At 39.2% G+C, this 17596-nt stretch overlaps 1 protein-coding gene across 1 annotated transcript; it reads right to left on the bottom strand.

Moving 5' to 3' along the window:
- Positions 1-133: 133 nt before the first annotated feature.
- On the bottom strand, positions 134-17119 carry erich3 (glutamate-rich 3). The gene is made up of 14 exons (XM_049588458.1): positions 16927-17119; positions 15287-15380; positions 14025-14150; positions 13841-13912; positions 13533-13661; positions 10494-10652; positions 9963-10172; positions 9195-9375; positions 8509-8695; positions 8080-8312; positions 7825-7971; positions 7155-7529; positions 5487-5621; positions 134-5382 (listed from the first exon to the last, which is right to left on the bottom strand). The coding sequence occupies exons 1-14, from the start codon at positions 16944-16946 to the stop codon at positions 1754-1756; spliced, it is 5697 nt and encodes a 1898-aa protein (XP_049444415.1). The 5' UTR covers positions 16947-17119; the 3' UTR covers positions 134-1753.
- Between the last annotated feature and the right edge of the window lie 477 nt (positions 17120-17596).

Below are 17596 nucleotides of genomic sequence, written 5' to 3'. Positions count from 1 at the left end.
GTTTTATTTCTTTATTTTTTCGAGTGGCCAAATCACACAAGCGTTCAGTCACTGACAGATATCAATTGAAAAGATGAAGCCTCACAAACCCACACTAGCCATACAAACTAGGGTAAAAGGCAGTACAGATAAATATTAAGTATTTTTCTTTCCTAAGAGGTAGTGTTAGCAGCAATAATGACACAACTCAGTGCCTAGATTTGACATTTCACAATGTTACCACTGTTTTGTTTGACTAATAAGTAGCCTAATGATGAGCGAATAAATCATGTTAGCTTAGGTTAACATTCTTGTTGTTCCGCTGCATTTTTGTCTAGATGTCAGCTAAACAAATAATTATGTTAAAGGATAATTTTATTTTATTTTTTTAACCTGGACCTTGTTTTGTCATGTTTTTGTGTCAAAATGACTAATGAGAACAGTTTTAAAATTGGTCCAGTGTTAAGCCAGACCACTGCAGCCAGAAGCGGTGAAATGTTGCAATGTAATCATGTTTGAATGGGGCATGTTTGCCCCATCAATTTACATCCACTAATATTGCTTGTTTTTTCCACAGGTAGGCTCAGATTGTTTCTGACAACATCATGGAAAGGATCACAGAGATAGACCTTCTCGTAAAAGAGTATGGTCCTTTTTCTTTAACCAGAAACGGCTTTGAAATCCTCTTACCATCCAACCAGACTCTATTTAAATAAACAGTATTTTTATCAGTGTAAAACACAGTTCATTCAAAGTCCACAGAAACAAAATAAAAATCACAAAACCCTTCATTGCTTTTTCCATTGTCACAGCAATAACCAACTCTGGTTTGGTTGATGTAAACCCTTAATTCACTCACTTAGGTGTGAAAATATACTGGCTATATACACGCTAAAATTACCATTCATTTAAACAGAGTCTGGTGGCTTTGGCAATTGTGATTTTATGGCTGTTTTTGGTTAAACAGAAAGGATATTATTCTCAAACAAAAAAGGTCTGTCTCTGTAGGGATCCTTTTCATACTATTGTTAGACACTTAGAATAATAATCTGAGCCTGTCAGTGACAAAAACAAACACTGCACGACTGCTATTATTGTTCCCATTTGTCATTTAGACACAAAAGCACAGTAAAAAGGGTCCAATTTGAAGAAAATACTCAAGTTACCCTTTACAGGTCTAAAACTCTCATTAACACAGACAGTGCAATTACAGATCTCTGATCAAAGCTGAAGTACTGTAACATCAGTGGAAATGTAAAGTGTACTTGGGACAAACTAAGCTGCGGGAGTCCAACAACTATGAATTATTTAATCATTTGTGAGCGTGAGTGGAAGAGTATCTGTTTACAGGTAATGGGTGATAGCAGCTGCACTTGATACCTCACACAAACTACGCCTCTTTGTTACCAACAATAGGAAGAGATGGTCTTTTGTAAACATTTTGTGCAGCAGTCAAAACTCATCATACAGCTTCTTCTTTTCGGTGACTGAAGGATGAAGACTACTAAAGAAGCTGTTGTAATGTAAACACAGACACCACAAGACACTTGGGGGCCTCTGTCAAAACTAAAATCATCTTGTTTTCACTTTTGGGAAACTGATCAATAAACCAAATTGCATTTCATGATCCCTACAAATGTTTCTGTTTCATAGTGTTGCCATCTGATTGTCTAATTGCTCTGTTTTATAAATATACACTTTTATACCTTCTTGTAAACTACAAAAAGCAAGTAAAGCATCACTGTACCTTGGTGCCACTCTGAAGTGTGTAGCTCTAATGTCCACTCTCTGTCTTTGCAGGAGTCAGCAAAGGATACGAACTTCGACCGAACAGTGTTTCATCCACTGTGAAAGTGCTCAGCCGGTCCTTACTGAGAGTGTGTTTGATGTCTTGGATCAGCTGCACATCTCTTCTCTCTCCATTGATGCTCCCGTCTGACAGTTTGAGTTGGCTGTCTTTATGGTGGTGCTCCTCCTGGCTTCCATCGTCTGACTTGGACGTTGTAAAATCAGTTATTTCTGTAACTTCTCGACTCTGTTCCCATGTTTCTTCGGTATCTTTTGGTTCATCGGCTTTCAGTTTGGAGAGCCCTTCTGGACTTGTCGAACGCTCGTGATGATCTTCTGTTTTGGATGAAGGTAGAAGATCTTTCACCTCTTCAATTGGTGTTTGCTTTTCATTAAAGTCAGGATCATTATCAGTAGTTTTCACCTCTGTTTGATTCTCAGTGACTCTCTCAGATCTGCCACTGGCTGCTGAATGATGACTTCCTGCAATGCTTTCCACTTCAGTTTTGGAAATATCAGCATTATCCTGCACCTTGTCTTCTTCCTGAGATCCTCCGCTTCCTTTGTGCTCCTCTAACTTCAAGTCTTGCCCATTCACAGATTCCTTATCATTTTCTTTTTTTGGTATTAAGTCTTTCACCTCAGTCTCCTCCTCCACTTGCGGTGTGTCTTTCTCAAATGGTTCACCATTTTCAGAGTGATTTTTCTCTGGGTTTGTCTCCACAGCTTCCTCTTTGCTTTTGTCCTCTAACTCGTTTAAATCTTCTACTGTGTGCTCTTGTTCTGCATCTTCAGACACCTTCGCCATCTTGAGTGGACTTGCTGATCTCGGCAGTTCTTTCGATTGTGTCCCTTCTTCATTAGAGTTGGATACTTGAGTGTCTGAAGTAGTTTCCTTCAATTCTTCTAAAGGTTCGACAAACGTCTCAAAATACTTTGAGGTTTGATGCATGGTCACCCAGTTTTTGACCAAATCTGTGTTGTCTTCTAAAGCTAAGGCCTCTGGAGTTTCTTTACCTACTGCAGCGCTCTCTTCTTTGTTATCATTATTTTGTGCGAGTTCTGACGACTGTGCTTGAGGTTTCAGCAGGACGCTCGCTCCTTCCTCTGAGGCCTTGCTTGCCTCCTCCGTGTCTGCTCCGTTTTCTACGTCGGCAGGGGAGGGTTCTGTGGCAGCGGCATTTTCATGTGGGTTTTTGTCAGCCTTAGAGTCAGATGGTGCAGTGGACTCATCTAACTTGTGAGCGGTATCATCCAAATCCATAGCAGTGGGTGCTGACTCGTCTAACTTGTGAGCAGTGTCATCCAAATCCACAGCAGTGGGTGCTGACTTGTCTAACTTGTGAGCAGTGTCATCCAAATCCACAGCAGTGGGTGCTGACTTGTCTAACTTGTGAGCGGTATCATCCAAATCCACAGCAGTGGGTGCTGAAGACTGTGCCTGATCACCTGAAGAAGCAACTATCACCTCGCTGACATTACTCTCAACGTTATTGCTCTTGTTAATCAAATCTGAATCTCTGTTTTCATGACCAAGGTCAGATATGTTTCCATTTTCATCTTGTTTTGTTTCATCATCCGTTCTGTCATCTGATTTAGATTCCTCTTTTATTTCCGTACCAGACGTCTCCGGCTCTGGGTCATTTTTAGTGCATTCATCTTGCTTTTCCACATTGCCATCCCTTTCCTCAGCCTCCCTTTGTATGACATCAGTGTCAGGAGCCTCTTCGGCCTTGTCGTCTTCATGTTTATCAGTACTGTCTTCAGACTCAATGGCTACTTCTTTAACCTCTGTGCTTTCATTTTCAGTAGGTTCCTCTATTTTTGTCTCGTTTTCGATATTCTCCGCTGTTTTCATGTCATCTTTGCCTTCTGCTTGAGCCACTCCTTCATCCTCGTGAGTTCTGTTTTCTGCTTCAGTAGAAATCTCTCCATTCTCAGCATCAACTTCTACCTTTTTGACATCGTCACTTCCTCCTTCAGTTTCTTTAACATCTTCATCCTCCATCAGGTTGTTTGGCGTCTCTTCAGTCATTTTAGTCACATGTTCTACGTTTGCTGCTTCACTGTGAGCAGCATCTTCTGACTCAACAATATTTTCATCAGACACTTTCACACTGTCTTTATCCAAGTCCGCAGCTGCACTCTTCTCAGATTCCTCTGGAATCTCAGCAACTTCTTCTCCCTCTGCAGTCTTATCAGTTTCAACTTTTTTCTCCCCAGATTCTTCATCATCTTTATTCGTCACAGGTTGCTCGTCATTGTTCTTATTTTGATCTTTTTCTTCCCTTTCTGCTTCATCATCCTTCTCCTCATCAGCAGCTGTGTTTGTCTTTTCACCCTCATTAGTTTTATCAGTAGCAGCTTCCTTTTCTTCAGACTCTTCCTCTTCATTTTCATTCTTGATGCATTCGAGATCCTCGTCTCTCTGTGTCTTTTCTGATTCGTCTTCCTTCTCTTCATTTGCAACTTCGTCATTGTGGGTTTTATCAGCTTGTTTTTCATTTGTCTTTCCTTCAGTGTTTGACTCACTTTTTGTCCCCTCTGAAATGTTTTCCTCTTTTTCTAACTTTTCTTCTACCCTACTCTCATTATTCTCTTCTTCTTCTGTCTTGTCTTTATCACCCTTTTCGCTTTCCTCTTTATTTTCCACTTGTGCTAGCTCATTGGGATTTGCTTGCTCCTCTTCAGATTTCTCCTCTACTTTATCATCGATTTCCACAGATGATTTTTCTATCTGCTCTTCTCCCATGTCACCCCTTTCTTGCTGACTGTCATTACTTGCCTCTTCTTCTGCTTCATTTTCTTTCACATCATCTTTACTGCTCTCATTTTTTGCATTGTCCTCACTTGTATCTGCCATTTTTTCCACTGTGGTGTCTCCGCTCCCCGCCAATGAGCTGCTTGAATTCTCCACTGTGACTTGTGTTTCTGATGCTGCATCTCTGTCCCTGCTGTCTCCCTGCTGCCTCTTCTCTGCGTCGCTTACAGGTGCCTCTTCACAGTTGAGGGCCTCTCGTTCCTCTGAGGGCTCTGCTTTCATCTCCATTGTCTCGCTCGCTGTCATCGCCTCCGCCTCTGCATTATCTGGCGCTGCTGTCTCATCAGTCTTTTTATTCGGCTCTGATACCAATGACTCATCCTCCTCAACGCTTTCTGCCCCTTGCCCCATCTCATTGGGTTGCGTGTCAGCCTCCGCCGCAGTTTTCACCTCGTTTTCTTCGTCTTTCTCCACAGCCTCAACATCAGCAGATTTAGCTGCTGCATCTTCTTGAGGTTCTGACGTCTTGTCATCCTCAGCCATTTTCTCTTCAGATACAGGAGCTGCATCTGTATCTTCTACGTCCTCTGATTTATCGTTCTCTGCTGTGTTTTTGTCTTCTTCTGATGCAGCCTTTTCATTTTCCTCTTCTACTTTGACCTTCTCATCTTGAGTGCTCTCACTGTTCTCGTGGGGCTCTTGTTCAGTTGCATCCTCCTGTTTTTTTGGTTCAGATGTCTCTTCATGGTCCTGAACCCCTTCAGCTTCACCAGCAACACCTTCCTCACATTTCGTCTCCTCTGTGATTGTCTGTTGTTGTTCTATAAATGTCACAGATTTCACTGCAACTGCATCTGCAAATACAATGGAAAGATTGTTTAGGAAAGTGTGTATTTTACTGCAAGAGTTGTCTTGTGCAGTTTGCTGATTCATTTGAATGAAAATGAAAATCTGGTACCCTTGCTGTCCTGTTCAGGGCCTTTATCTGTGGACTCCTCCTCCTCCTCAGTGCTGGTGTCACTCAGTTCGGGCTCAGAGCTGCACTGGGACTCCTTTAGTATGGCTTCTGCCAGCTTCTCCTGCACAGATTTGGCTTGGGAAAGAAAAGGGGACACGGCACACACAGTGATATAACTTCATATTTAACATATTCGACTTTTGTGAGCCACTCATGGTGATGCATGATATCCGAATGTTAAAAGGCAATGAATAAACCAAACAAATGCAATGAAGGAACTGAGCCAACAAAGAAACAAACAGCCACAGACAAAATAATGTTTTAATATTTCCAGGTGCAAACATAACATGCAAAATTATATAAACATGCATAGAAAGAAAAAAAACACACAAAACAAGTGAACAATAACCACAATAGACACACAATACGCAATTTCCTAATAGACCTATTTTAAGGTTATTGTAAGTAATGTCAGGATGTGAATTTGAAACTCTAGATAATAAAAGATAAAAGAAAGAAAATCCCTCAGCTTTGGGAATAAAGTGTTTTGTGCAAACGGTTGCCAGGAGCACAGTTTGGCTGAGAAAATACATCTATAATTCTGGATTTACTAACAGTACATTACCTAAACATGCAAGCTAAACATATACAGACATTAAGAAAAAGATGAATGCTGCAGGTAATGCAAAAGTAGTTTGTTTTGTTACACTATATATTTATGCAGCTGGATATTTTGTGTGTACAATATGAAAATACATCTATTTTTCATTTCATCAGTGGCCACTTCCTCCTGCTTTTATGATAGCATTTTAACCCCCTATGGGCTTTTCCCTTTGTTTTCCAATCTATTTTTAAAAAATGATTATTTAATTAACATAATTTTTGCTTTAACCAGAACTACTTTGTGCAACTTTAAAACTAAGCAAATGCAACTCTAAAAAGTCTTTCTTTAAGCCTAAAAAGAATCAGGAGTGACAGCAATATGATAAAATATTGTTATACTGTAAGTAAGAATTTCTTTTTACATCCCAACATCTCAAAATTAATTTTAAATAAAACCAAATTATGACATTAGAAAGTCTATCAGACAGGAAATCATCACACACTAGGGTTGTAATGGTATACCTGTTTCAAGGTACTGTGGTATGAAAATTGACTGTTGATGAAGAATCTCATTTTTTTATTTTCAAAAGGTAAACTTGACATGTACTTCCATTAAAAAACTAGTTTTGAGTTTCAATTATAGTCATTGAATGTAATAAAACAGTTTCATTCTTTTAAGGGTGATTCTGGCTGATAATAATTCTATAATACAGTAACACCCTGGAACCACAATATTTTCTCTGAGACAGTGCCGTGAAAAGCTCATACCATTGCAACCCTCTCCTACACAAACAGGAATAAAATAAAATAACACACATAGCATTTTTCCACTATCAAATTTTAAAACAACATCATAATGTTACTTTAAATATCACAACTTGACAATACAGTACTGTGGTAGTTATTTAATTGCTGTTAGGGCTGCATTACTGTATTTTCATACCACATAAAGTGGACTGCAGCCCTGGTTGTAATAATAGTGGAAAAACCTCCATACAGGATGGACTGATCCATTGTGTCACTCAGGTGAAAGCTCCACAGTTGTATCTGTTTCTTTATACTCACCCCTCTCCTGTTCCTGCTCTTGACCGCTCTCATCTACCCTTTTCTCCACTTCATTGTCTCCTGAGGTGTCGTCGCTCTGTTTATTCTCATTCCCTGAGGGGACGCTGGTGTCAGAGATGTCTATCTCTGTGCTGTCCCCCGCACTGTCCTGTAGCTCTGAGTCTTTAGCTACAGCAGGTTCGGCCTCAGTGGCAGCAGCTTCTTCTACATTTGGTTCTTCTTTTTTTTCGTCTGCTGGAACAGCGGTTTCCTCTTGATCGACCTCTTTAGGTTGCTCTGCTTTCTCGTCCTCTCTGGAGTCTTTGGTGGCTTCAGCATCGCTCTCCTCCCGATCACTGCCTGAGGAGCTGGAGCTTGAACGAGACTTCACGTCATCTGTGCAAATGAGATAGAGTATTTTAAATTCCTTAACAGAAATTATCACTCTCCAAACTTCCAGTTTACATTGTAAATACATAGTGATAGCAGTTTCTCTCAAAGTTTATGGTTTATAGATGACAAATTGTAACTTGTGTATAAAAGGCTTCAGAAATTAGCGTTTTAATTCCCTCGAAAGAATATGGAATTATTCTGTGATTTGCTGTATTAAACGCAGTTGTCAAGTGTGAAATGTCACTTCACTCTCAAGTTATTTTTCATCTCATATACTCAGACAAGAGATTTTACCCACCATCCTTCTCATCGTCTTCAGTCTCAGAGGTGTCTCTCTCTTTAACCTGCCTTTCAGTCTCACCAACTGGAGATGAGGATTTCTTTTCTTTTGCCTCTGCATCGTCAGCAGGGCCCTCGTCATCTGCTTCAAAGTCTTCCTCATAGTCTGAGGAGGAAGGCATTCAGAAAATAAATCAAGATACACTGTATGGCAAAGATCTGCAAAGTCTCTGTACTTATTTTTTATGAGTGCAGTCATGTTTTGCCATTATACCATCTCTGACTTTGTCCTCCTCAGCTGCTGTTTCTTCTTTGACATGAGTCTCCATGTCCTGTGGTTGGGTGGTTTCACACTCAGAGTGGGATGCAGCATCCTCTCTGGTTCTCTCTGTCTCCATCTCAGGAGCATTCCTCGGGCTGGGAGCTGACTCCTCTCTTCCACTGTCCTCTTTGACCCTCTTTGGTGGAGGAGTGGGCTTTTTGTCTAATCCCATTGCTATGATGCACCTGACAAAATGAGCATGATATATGACACATGACAAAAATTACGAGAAAAATATATGACAAAAAATATTCTGGAGCAACAAAAGGCTTTTTTTCACATATTCAGTAGCGCTCCACAAGGCTTGTAAACAGACTCTGAAGTGTAAAATCAGTGAAGTACCCCTTTAAAGACACAATATACCTTTAAAAAAGACCTTACTTGTAGCAGGGAGAGGCTCCTTCCACTCCGCAGAAGCCAAAGTGTCCGTGCCTGCCACCAAGTCTGGAGCCCTTCCTGTGTTTGAACTCGCAGCAGGAGCTCAGCCGCTCCACCTGCAGCCCGTTCAGGAAGAAGGTCAAGCTGAAGGGGAAACCTCTGTGTCGCCTTGAAATGAACTGGAAAGTCTCTGAGGGGACAATTGAGGAGGTAGATGAGAAGAAGGAACATTTTCATGGTCAGTATCATCAGATCTGTGACTGTGGTGTTACAGAACAACCCTAAAGGCCCAGACACACCAAACCAACATCTAAGCCGACAAGACTACAGTGCGGAACACAGGACAAAGACTAGGGTGACAGACACTCATCGACAGCCCAACGTTGATCGATAACTGACCGTTAGCTTGGTGTGTCAGGGTCTTAACCCATCTTACCCCTCAGGCATTTTAACATATCCCTAAGTGGGTAATTTTAACAATAATGGTACTAAATTAAAGATACAGAAATTACTAAATTTAAAGTTAATCTATCGATTAGGTGATCCCTTGATAGAGTTTGTTTGTTTGCTCAAAGGCTGTTGACTCACTTAAGATATCTAAACAACCTCCCTCAGGAGATGTGCTCTCATTGTGTACACAAACACACATGCAGTATCTAACAAGCACAATCATGGATCCTCACACTGACCTCCCTCGCAGAGCTTGCCCTTGTAAACACACAGGTTCTCTCCTCCGCAGTGTTGCTGAAACACTTTGACCTCATCCCTCATGTCGGTCAGGTCATGGGAAAGATGCACCGTTTTCCCAAAGTACATCATGGTCACACACACTCTGCTCTGGTGCACAGAGCTCCTCAGCATCGGCGGGTCCTAGGTGGGAAAAAAGGGGAGGATAAAAGGGCAGGTTAAAACGGCAGGTTGGGGTTAGTTTGATATCGATTTAATCCAGTTTAGGATATTGTTTTGATTTCTTAATCCCAAATTTGATGTGAGTGATCTACACACGTAGGAGTTATGGGTCTGGATAAAATTTACTCCATCTCTATAATAATAAATAAAATGGAAATTATTCTTAACATATTACTGACTTACATTTTCTTTTTCATGTTGTCTCATCTTTGATATTTTGACCTGATTAATTTCAGTATGACCAGTTAAAACGGACTCAGTCAATAATTGCATAAATAAATTTGGGTCAGTAGAAGATTAATAATGCTGTGAGTTCTGAAATAAATATATTATATATAATAATTTGCATTTTAGCCAAGTTTAGACATATACATATTTATGAAACACACAAAGATTTATAATATAACCTCCTCCTGTTGGGTCTTGCCAAAATAATGCATGTCATGGAAACTGTAATTGCTGTACCTAATTAATCCAAAGAGGCTGCAGCTTGTGACTTTGTTGTGGAAAGTTTTGTTGTCAGGGAAAACATAAAGAGTGATAAAAACCTCACTGACGTCAGCTCCGCTGGAGGCGGTGGTAGGACGCAGTCTGCGGCCTCTGAGTGTGCCGCTGGGAGTGACCTTTACCCCCCTCTCTTTCCTCTTTGTGGCCGGAGGCACTGGGGTGACAAAGTTGTTGATGACTGGGAGGCAGTAGGGAGAGATGCCTTGGGACACCTCCGTTGTGGTCAAACGTCTCCGGGGCTCCTTGTCCATCTGAGAGAGAACAAAATCAGGTTGTGACACTGACGTACTGTGATGTTGATGGCTCTGCTTTAAGCATTAACACAAAAAAGTTTTCTGAGCTTATCATCTGTACAATATGACACAATACAGTTTAATATTTTTACACTTATTGAGCAACTGCAAAGTTTTCAAATGATTTCACCAAAGGCAGATAACACTGATCTCACTTTAGATCTAATCCAAAAAAATATGATTTTATCTGTACAGAAAAAAACATCCTGCACACTCTCTATACAAGCAGGCACATGAATGGGTAAATGAATAAATAAGTCCCATGTGTCATAGTCTCACAGTGCAGTTGAATGCCTGGTCGTTCTCATTGGAGGACTCGAGGAGTCTGTAAGGGGAGCTGCGTCTGAGTGAAGCTGTGGTGCTGTTACTGTGGATCGGCTTCAGGCGCACCGGCCTCTGCATCTTCCCTGGAGCCGTGTTGGGTCGAGACGATCCCGGCTGCACCACCCGAAACACAAACACACAGTCAGCGTTCTGCTAACTACAAATACTGAATATATATTGCTATGGAAACCAACAAAGTACAATGTAATATTAGTTTACCATGGTGAACACAAGGCTGTGACTTAAAGCATTCTTGAGAGTAGTAAGTGTGTCTGATTTGTAGTGTTTCAGAGTGGCTAAACTTTAATCTCAAAAGAATCTAATCACATATAAGGCTGACATAATTTATAACATAATATTTGTACTTTTCATAATATATATTAAGACTGAAGGTTTATTCTTGACCTCTATAAAAGCAGTTGACAAAACAATATCTCTGCAAGGTCTATCTATTTCCAACAAAACATACATTGGTGTTTTATCATTTTAGGTTACTCTTGTTAAATGCAGCTTATTTGCTCAATGATATTTTCTTTGCTTTATTTCACAAACCTTTGTCACACAGAATGTAACAATACAGTACATGTTGGAGGCATTTTATTATTCTACATTTTGATATTTATCACTGATTTTTTCATATTTCTACATAATGTGTTTGTGGTCAGCTGATGTTTTTTGCACACCATCTATGCATGCTAAAGAAATGTTACATGCTAATATAATCTGCTCTATTAATGCATACATTTATTTATATGCCTTAGATTTATAAATCGTAATCTCCTATATTTAATTCATGATAATAAAATAATAGATGTGTGCAACTGCACATTAGTAAAGTGCCTTGATATTCCCGCCCCCACATATCACTGTGGATGTATTTCAAACAGGCCTCTACCTGCTGCAGTGTGAGATGTTTGCAGACTTGAGAAAGGAGAGATTTCCCAGGGTAAACACAGAGATCAAGGCTGGGATTACTAGCTCTATTTACTCTGGCATCAAGGTCTGTGACTTTTTATGTTTCAAAGAAAACACACTTTGAATCCCACAACTTCACTTAAAACACTCTTGTTTACACACACAGCAAACAATGACTGTGGCAGCTCTTCAAACCTAAGTGTCAGTGTAAACATTTGATTTGACTTTTTTTTGGCTTTGATTTGATTTCACTTTATTATCAGAATGTTTTCTGAAATTTATCTTGCATCCCAGGACGTACACTGTTTCACATGAATACAGAAAATACAAAATGCTACATTTCAGCAAACAACAAAACCATATTACAAAAAGGTTTATTACAAAATTTAATTGCTCCCTTTTACATTCAGTGTTCAACCCAGGTACACTGAACCTAAACTGTGACTCAGTAGATTAACAGACTGAGGAACCACAGAGTCCTTTAACCTGTTCAATCTTGCCTGTGCGACTCTAAATCTTGATGGCAAAAACTGATATTCTTCAAACAACATGCCAACTATCAGCATTCACAGATAATGACTTTCATTACAGACTGACATCCATCACCCAAAACAACGTCTTGGACTCAACTGTGACTGAATTTGGCTGATTAAAACAGATGTTTATTATTTTTGTCTACTGAAGAGAATCTTCATAGCTAGAGGGATGATGCATCATCACAATGTTAAAAAATTACACTTACTGGCTAAATGTAGGTACTGCAATTGAAGCTCAATATTGCTTAGACAACAAGACTAACACATGTCCGTATGGCAGATGAATGTGTCTTGTAGTCAGCTGGAGTTAAGCTTAGCTTAGCATAAAGACTGGAAGCGGGGAAACAGTTGGCCTGCTGAGCCTTTGTAGCTTCCAGGCAAACCAGTGGAAACTGAGGAAGACATTGCCCTGGACCAAAACATAGGCCAAATCACTGTAACATCACAGATAGATAACTGGAAAGTGTAGAGATTTGAAAAATTGACAAACTTGTTTATTTCTATTTTCATTTTTGGCTGTAACTGTAATGTTACTGTCGGTGAGACTAATGATAACTGCTAGCTTTGGGTAAACTCAAGCTGTAATTGTCTTTAGTTTGCGTGGCCCAACATGTAAATCAGGTCACAACCTAACATTAGTTTAAGTGTTGTTATAAATGCGACATGAAACCACCAAAAATGCATTTTAGATAAATGAGATGAAAAATTGTGGAAAAAGAAAACATTCAACATGTTGCTGCCATATGTTGAGTCCAGGGCTGTTCTCTGAGCATGTTTGCTTTTGGCAGATGGAAATCTGAAAATCCAAAAGCCTTCTCCACTCTTTATTGTTACCCAGCACCCTCATGCACAACAGGACTGTATCATTCTCTTTTGGTATCTCAGCTGTTCCTCACCCCATTTGCTCAATGCCATTAAATTGTATGCACACAATGCAGGGGTTCTCTTAAACAAACATTGTGATTCGGTCTATAGTCCGACACATTACCCCCCTAAAGCCAAACTTTTTTTTGTCTTTACAATCCAGTTTTTGTCTGCATTAAACTAACTAAGCTTAATAATGATGTTTAGAGGTGCTGGAAGGTTGATCTTGTGATCTAGTTAGGACAGAGCCAGGCTTGCTGTCCAAGTTAGAGGACTGATGCATTATTCTGTGTTTTTCAGGCAATAAAAAAATCAAACTAATGAGGGCACGACAATCAAAATTACACCTCATATTTGTATTATGTAAAACACAGGACTGATTGACCTATCCATCTTAAACTGATTGGCCTTATAAAGGTCTTTAACTAAAGGTCAAGGTTTTAAACTCAGACATAATATCTCAGAGACCATGTTGTGGCATTTAAAAAACCTTCTTTGCATGATGGAGATGCTATAATTAAAGGTCAAATTCCAAAGGCACTTGATTAAGAATTTTGATCAGTGGTTTATCTCTGTCCTGATTGGCCAGTGGGGGTGCCTGCATCAATCACACATGAAAAACATATTACAGCAATATCCACTCAAAGTACTTGTGCGCCAAGAAGGATGTTTGACTCACAGACTCGGAGGATTCAGAGTGCTCCCCTTCTGGCCCAGAGTGCTGTTTTCGGATGCCCCTTGCACCAGTGGGTGGGCGTGGAGACAGGATGCGGATGATGTCTTCTTCATACCTTTTAGAACGATCCACCTTCCAAACAAGACCATTCATCAATATCGTAACTATTTTTTGCGTAGCTATATATCTAAATTTTAAATTCAAAATAATTTGGTGGCTGATGTCATCAAGTGTCATTTGTTTCATTTGATTCAAGAGTCATTAGTTTGCAAAATGAAGCGGAAAGCAGTGTTTAAATGCAAATGATGTACCTTGATCTTATGCACTCTTTCCCTCCTTGCAAACTCCTCCAGTTTCCTTTTGATCTCTATTTGATGGACACGCTGTATGGGAGGGGCACAGAGCGAATTAGCATCATTTATTATTCAAGGAGAAGCACGGATTAGCTGACAGTGATTTGACTGTTTTGTCTCTGTTACGCTGTGTTCCTCCCACCTCCATCTCCAGCACCTTGTGGAAAATGGCCTGGGCCAGGCATTCTCGAACGTGTCTCTGATGGGCTCTCTGGATCAGCTTGTGTCTGTACTCCTTGTCTGGAACAATGCGCCCACTTCTGGTGATCTGAGAACAACAATAGCCTCAGTCCGCGTTCAAGCTATATTCACAATGTTTTTAAATTGAGGGCACAAAAGGCTAATAGTTTGTGCAGAAATACAAGGAGTCAAAAACACACCAACACAATTTTATAACAATTAATAGTTTGTTATTTCGCAAGGGAGATTTCTGTATTTGTGCTTTTTTTTCCATTGGTTTGAAGTACGTGGGGCTTGACTGGAAAAAGGCGATGTCAAGCCATTCTGTACGTCAGCCAGAATTTAGTAACATTTCGATAAGAAACTAATGACAGTTAGTGGTTGTTTGGTTATTCACCATCTTTAAAGGTGCCAGACTATAGACAGCACACATGTCTAAGAGGAAGCTACAAAATTTGCAAACACAGCACAAAAAATGCAAATATAGCAAACAAGAGCAAATCTGGAATTGGCTTCAATTTTCACATTTGCTGGTAATACTGTTTACAAACAGTAACTTTCAATTCATGCACATTATACCTTTAAATCTGCCAGATTAAGTCAATTTCCTTGCAGCTTTTACTTTCACACAAAGATTTATGCAACTGTACTCAGGGAGAAGCTTTCATGCTAGTGATGGCAACTACCTAATAGGCTAGTCAATATTCAATAAAAGATTATTACTAAATTGCAATATCAGCAGCTCAACAACATTTATATTCATTTTAAGTACTTCAGGCTGTAAAAAGAGTGATATATATGACTGTGTCATCATTATCATCATCATCATTAGAGCCTTGGCCAGGATACTCATCCATATCTGCCAAGCACCAACTAGTTTTCGCATCCATTTAACTATACAGTTGTATCTTCTGTTTCTTCACACAGCTGGGATATACTTGTGAGTACAAATACTAAAACCCTTACATATATTTCAAGTAAATTCAATATTTTTACTTAAAAAAACAAAACATGACATTTTTATGTGTTTAGCATTCAAAGAGTCGGAATCAGCCTTCAAAAACCACCCTCTGTAGTTTCTGTGTAACTGTTGAATATTAATACTTTTTAATATCATTCAATTACCAACAACAGTACCCAGGAAATCAATGGTAGCTACGGCCCTTATAATAATCATCATCATCATAATCGTCATCATCATCATCATCATCATCATCACCCTACCAGTCCTGCTCTCTGCAGGTGTCTCCTGATCCGAGTGTTGCTGAAGTATCCAGCCAGATGTTTGTCGGTCAGACTGTTGTAGGCTGAAATAAGTCTACAGAAATGAGATCAACAAAATCACAAATGAGACACTCAATTAATCCCAACTAAAGAAACTTAATTAAGAAAAGGCTTCACTTAGTAAAGGAAACCAGAATCTCAATCAAATGCTTTAGTAGGGCACAACACCATGTTTGTTTGTTGTTTCTTGTTCTCATTAATGAGACATCAAGTCGACCGCAGGCCCGGCCGGGCTGAAAGTGTTTTTCCAACACAGATTTGATTTCCTCCAGCATTTGTGCATGACACAACAGGATCTTACAAACTATAGGGTCTGTTACTGGTGTCTGATTACATACAGGAATTACAGGGGATGGCCCACTTAACCCTGACTGTCTGCCTCCTCTTTGTGCACCTGGCCTGTTTGTCTCCAGTGCTCTTCAACTCTGGCTCCAGATTTCTCACTGAACCACAACATGCTGATGAACGATCACTCAGTATTTTATACACGACTTTCTTTTTCTATTTAAGAAGTTGATTCCAGGGTTTAAAAAGTAACTAAACACAACTAAACCAGGAAGTTTAAAATGACAAAAAAGGCATATGGTGGAAGAAGTATTCAAATAATCTAAGTTAAACAGTGAAAGTCAAACACTTGACTTAAAAAATACAAAGTATTACAGACAAAATGTACTTAAAGTATAAGTAACTTAATAGTACTCATTATGAAGCAGAATGACTCCTGGAGGTATCTTAATACTGGGTCATGTGTACTTTAGTGTTACAGTCCCAGGTGGAGCTGATTTTAACTACTTCACCTTCTGATTAAGAGTTAAATCTAACAATGCATCATATTTTATAAACTGTAAATGTAAAGTCGTTATGGCTGTCAGATAAATGTTGTAGTATTTCCCTCTGAATTGTAATGGAAGTATGAAGTACCATTTAATCAAAATGATTAAAAACAGGAACCTAAAATGTCTTACTGAAGTAACTGAGTAAATGTACTTCAACAAAGAGAGTGTGTTCTTCACTCTCCATTTTATTTTCCTTTAAGGTTGTGTTCAATGTAGCTAATTTGATGTTCATAGTGAAGTACTTTGTAGTACAAATCTGCTGTTTAAAAAGTTTTCTAAGTATTGCTTAAAGTTTTATTAGTTTTAGTTTGACCCATTAGTAGTCTGTAGAAACTAACAGTAAAAGCAAAGTCAAATAAAATGAGTAAATTGTGCCTCAGTGGTGTCTTATTGCTTGACTTTGTATTCTCACACTGTTACAATACAATATAATAGTGTGGTTTTGTGACGCACTTTGTTTTCTCAAACTGCCATGTTTAAAGTTTGAACGGGCCTAACGGTTAACTAGCTTTACATTAGCACAGTTTAGAGTCATTAAATAAAAGTATTAACCGTTTTTGGTAGTTAACCGTGTTGCTAGACATTTTACTCCCACACAACATATGTGTATTAGATATTAATTACATTTTTTAAGTAGTTATAAAAAGAAAGGGAAGGTTACGTAAAATTTAGAAAGTACACCAATATTCGGACCCACATCTCAGCTCCTCCACTGTCAAATATAAAACATTAAATTGCACCTACCCCGGGTTGAGGTGACTCATGGTTTCCAGCTCGCACTTTCTTTAAAAATCCTCTGAATATATGAGGTAAGAAGGGCCGTGGTGTTCGCTGAAAGAAGCCTGGGTTGATGTGAAGTCAAATTAAACCCGCAGAGTTGTGATAAAGTGATTCAGTACATTTTCAGTTGAGCCGGACTGAGGCTGCACTTCTTCTCCCAGAGCGGAACTGATGACACTCAGCGGTTGCCATGGGAGATCACGTGACGATGCTGCCAATGAGACTGGTTTCCACTTACAGAGTCCCACTAACATCTAAACCTGGATAACACACACTCACACACACTCTGAGGTGCATGTTTAATGACTGATTCATTACTCAGTTCATTTTATTTTATTTCTGATCATCTAAAAAACTGCCTCCTAAGGTTTTAGACTTATTTTAGATTTACTGGTGACTCATTAAAATGCTATAAAGCTTTAATCAGTGGTGGAAGAAGTAGGCGACTCAGATCCTTTACTTAAGTGTAAAAATACTTAATTACAAGTAAAAGTCCTGCATTCAAAATCCAACTTTACATAAGATCAGCAAAATGTTTAGAAACCTTTATTTAAGATCTAATTTTCAAGACAGACCTGAGTACATAAATAACCACATAAAACAACCAATTTAAAAAGTACAATATCGTACAATA

This window comes from Epinephelus fuscoguttatus, linkage group LG10, assembly GCF_011397635.1.
Source record: "Epinephelus fuscoguttatus linkage group LG10, E.fuscoguttatus.final_Chr_v1".
Taxonomy (NCBI): Eukaryota; Metazoa; Chordata; class Actinopteri; order Perciformes; family Serranidae; genus Epinephelus; species Epinephelus fuscoguttatus.
Note: the sequence above shows the minus strand (reverse complement) of the source record. Positions and strands in the feature narration are given on the sequence as shown.

Excerpts from the sequence above, each read along its gene's own strand:
- erich3 (XM_049588458.1), bottom strand. The coding sequence starts at position 16,946 with ATGAGTCACCTCAACCCGGG. Across the intron at positions 10,653-13,532 it reads ACTCTGAATCCTCCGAGTCT|CCGGGATCGTCTCGACCCAA; the intron begins GTGAGTCAAACA and ends CGGGTGGTGCAG. Across the intron at positions 5,383-5,486 it reads CCCTGAACAGGACAGCAAGG|ATGCAGTTGCAGTGAAATCT; the intron begins GTACCAGATTTT and ends TTGTATTTGCAG.